The following is a 3,109-nucleotide window of genomic DNA, read 5'->3' as shown; positions in this document are numbered from 1 at the left end:
GTGTGTGTGTGTGTGTGTGTGTGTGTGTGTGTGTGTGTGTGTGTGTGTGTGTGTGTCTAGTAAAGGGGTGGTTCTCTAGGAAAATCAACACAAGATAGTTAATAAATATACAGTAGGACCTCATTTCAGGTGTCACAGTTAAAAACCACTGGTTCTCAAATGTATGATATCCATGCCTAATATTCACTAAATATAAATATGAGGGGGAAACCCAACCCTTCAAACTACCAAGCGACAGGAAAGTTTATTGTACCTACTCTTGGTGGCTTAAGTGCTTCTTCCTATGACAAGCTATGGTATAGAGTACTTATCTGTTTGCTTAGCTGGAGAATGTTGCCAGTCTGGCACACCAATGGCACCTCCAACAACTATCATGAATGAAACACCTTCTAAAGAAACATACTCTGCCTCCCAAACTTCCAACCCACCTTAATGCTTTGAAAGCACTTAAAGTGACAAACAGTACCCACTTATTCACATTCTGACGACTTGTCCTAATCCTTTAATTTGGGTTTGTCATGTTAATTATGAATACCTTAAGCAAAGAGTTGTCCATTTAAGAAAAATTAAAACACAGAGGAAAAGAAGGAAAAGGAAAACCAACCCCGAAATTCTGGCTAATTGGGTGTTTCTGTTTAAGAGACAGAACCTCTGAACTGTTATCACAGGGGCACTGGATGGATCCAAATGACAGCTTTGGCTGGAAAGAAGAGATTTCACACACTGACAATCACCACCTCACACCGCCTTGCAACCAAAATAAGGGGTTTCCTCGGGCATTTTTTTTTAACGCGTCAAATGAAAATGTGCACCAAGCCAGGACTCTGTTTGCCATTGTTCTGATTAGCGGGCGCAGCAGCTGCCTGTGGCCAGAAACACACAAACACGGTGTCCTATGACTCACCTGTGAAGCGTTTCAGGGGGAAAGTCGCAGACTGCCTGTACAAGTATCTTTGACTTGCAACATTCCGCTGTGCTCTTTATTTACAACCTCTGGATTGCTCCCGAGGTGGTTGGGTTTTTTGTTTTTGTTTTTGTTTGGTTTTGGTTTGGTTTGTGATAACATGGCTTGAAAAGAGAAAAGTTATGAAAAGTAGGGGGAGTGTGGACTTGTAGTGCACAATAAGAAGTGTGATCAGGCAGAATTCAAGTGAGATCTTTAACCATGAGATGTTTGACAAATCCTTGGGGAGGGAGGTAATGAATAATTTTAAAGTTTCTACCCACTAATAATTTGATAAGAAATAGTTATCAGCGCAAACACAGGCGGCACCCTGATGGAGGACGCAGCCTCTTAAGCCTGGACTTAGTTGCCGGCAGCTCTGGGGAAAGAATGAAAGCAGTCTTCTAACTGAAGAGATGCTTGCCTCAGTGCTTGAAACCTTCCAGTCGGTCCCTCTAACCCACACTCCCCTTTCTGGAGCAAGTCAAGTCCGTCTGAGGGTGGGGTGGGGGGTTATAAAATCGGACCCTCACAATTTTTCCCCAGTACCCTACTGCGCTGTACTTAACCAAGCTGAAAACCAGGTGGCCTGCGAGAAAGGAGAGAGAGAGAACAGAAAGAGTCTCCCCCGGGATTCAGACACAGCAAGCCTGGAACTGGTGGCCTAAGGGCAGTCCAAGAGAGACAGGACCGGAGCCGGAGGGAGAGGGGCATCTGCCGGTGTAGTCCAGTTACTGAGCCAAGGAACAGACCCGCCTCCGACCTCCTGCAGAGCTTCGGCCAGGGTACCAATTCCCTAGGGGCAGTCAGCCAGCTCCGGGCAATCACCACCTGAGTGATCACCCCCCATGGTCCTAGTTCCGAGTTCTACTGCGTTGCAGTCAACGCCCCGGGAAGAGGGCGCTCACCCTCACCCCAGGTGGCCCTACCTGGTTCTCAAGTACACAGAATGAGATCCGGGAAGGTGACGATCGCTCTAAATGAGAGAGCGGTCTCGGCCCACGCACGCCCAGGGTCTCTGGGCCACCCCTCCTCGTCACTCCTCAGGCCATGGAGAGCCCGGGGCTGGCGAGCTGGGTCCTTTGTTCCCCTCACCAAGTGCAAAGGCAGTTTTTTTCCCCCAAGCCAAACCCAGAAAGAAACACTGATCTCTCTGTATCTTCTGCAGGGCGTACCCAGGATATCTGGTTATTCAAGGACATGTGTATCTCAGTTGCAGGGGGAAAAAAAATCAATAGTGTTTGAAACTGCGGAGTCGCGGGCAAAGGAGACGGAACATGGCCACTGGCTTCATCCTCAGTAGCCAAGCTCTGGGCTCCCTGTCCGGGATCCCCTCTATTTCCCAGCCCCCGAGCTTGGGTGGAGGAGCAGGAGCAAGGGAAGAGGGGTGGGGGCCCCGGCCGCGTCACCACCCACCTGCGGCCACCGCGGAGCAGCCCCAGAGCAGCAGCAGCCGTGCGCAGCTCCCCATGGCCGGGCAGCTGCGGGAGCGAGTAGGATGAAGCGGCAGCGGTCCTCGGGAGCACCCGGGGCTCTGTGGTTCTTCCTCCTCCCGGGGCGCCAGGCTCGCTCAGTGGGCACCGTGAGGGCAGAGCCTCGGGCCGGGGCTGCGCCAGGCGGCCGGGTGACCGTCGCGCACCGGCCTGGCGGGGCCCGGGCAGCTCAGAAGCGGCGGGAGCCCCGGGATCATAGCCGGCCTGGCCGCTGCCGGCTGAGCGGCCCTGAGGGCGGGTGCGCCGCTCGCCCGGGGCTCGGCGCCCGCAGCCAACGCTGAACTTTGCGAGACCTTTCACTTCCCGGCCGCCGCCGCCGCCTCCCGGCTGTCCTCCTCCGCTTTTCCCACCTCCTGTGGCCGCCGAGGCTCGGTCCCGTCCTTCTCCATGGGCAGTTCCATGGGATGCATTTTTATTGCACCGACACCGCGGCGCTCCGGTGCCAGCCCTCCTCCTCCCCTCGCACCTCCACCCCTTCCTCCCGCCCGCCCCCCGCGCTTGACAGCCCGGGCGGTGCAGACGCTCGGGTCCGGTCGCCGTCGTCGCCGCCGCCCAGGGAGGGGGGAGGGGTCTCTGCCTCCCCCCCGCTGCGCGCATCTCCCCGCCTGACCTCGCGGGTGCCCTCCAGCACCCAAGGGCCTCGCCTGGGAAACAGTCTCCCACCTTCTCCAGG

At 55.1% G+C, this 3,109-nt stretch overlaps 1 protein-coding gene across 1 annotated transcript in view; it reads right to left on the bottom strand.

Annotated features, from left to right (window-relative positions):
• Positions 1–2,822, bottom strand: part of Ntn4 (netrin 4) — a 112,037-nt gene extending 109,215 nt beyond the window's left edge. The window contains exon 1 of the mRNA XM_028783049.1: positions 2,360–2,822. Within this exon, the coding sequence (XP_028638882.1) occupies positions 2,360–2,414 (55 nt within the window). The 5' untranslated portion in view covers positions 2,415–2,822. The remainder of the gene's footprint in view (positions 1–2,359) is intronic.
• Positions 2,823–3,109: the final 287 nt, after the last annotated feature.

This window comes from Grammomys surdaster, unplaced genomic scaffold (genome assembly GCF_004785775.1).
Source record: "Grammomys surdaster isolate TR1022 unplaced genomic scaffold, NIH_TR_1.0 958, whole genome shotgun sequence".
In the NCBI taxonomy this organism is placed as follows: Eukaryota; Metazoa; Chordata; class Mammalia; order Rodentia; family Muridae; genus Grammomys; species Grammomys surdaster.
This window is presented reverse-complemented; position numbering and strand designations above follow the sequence as displayed.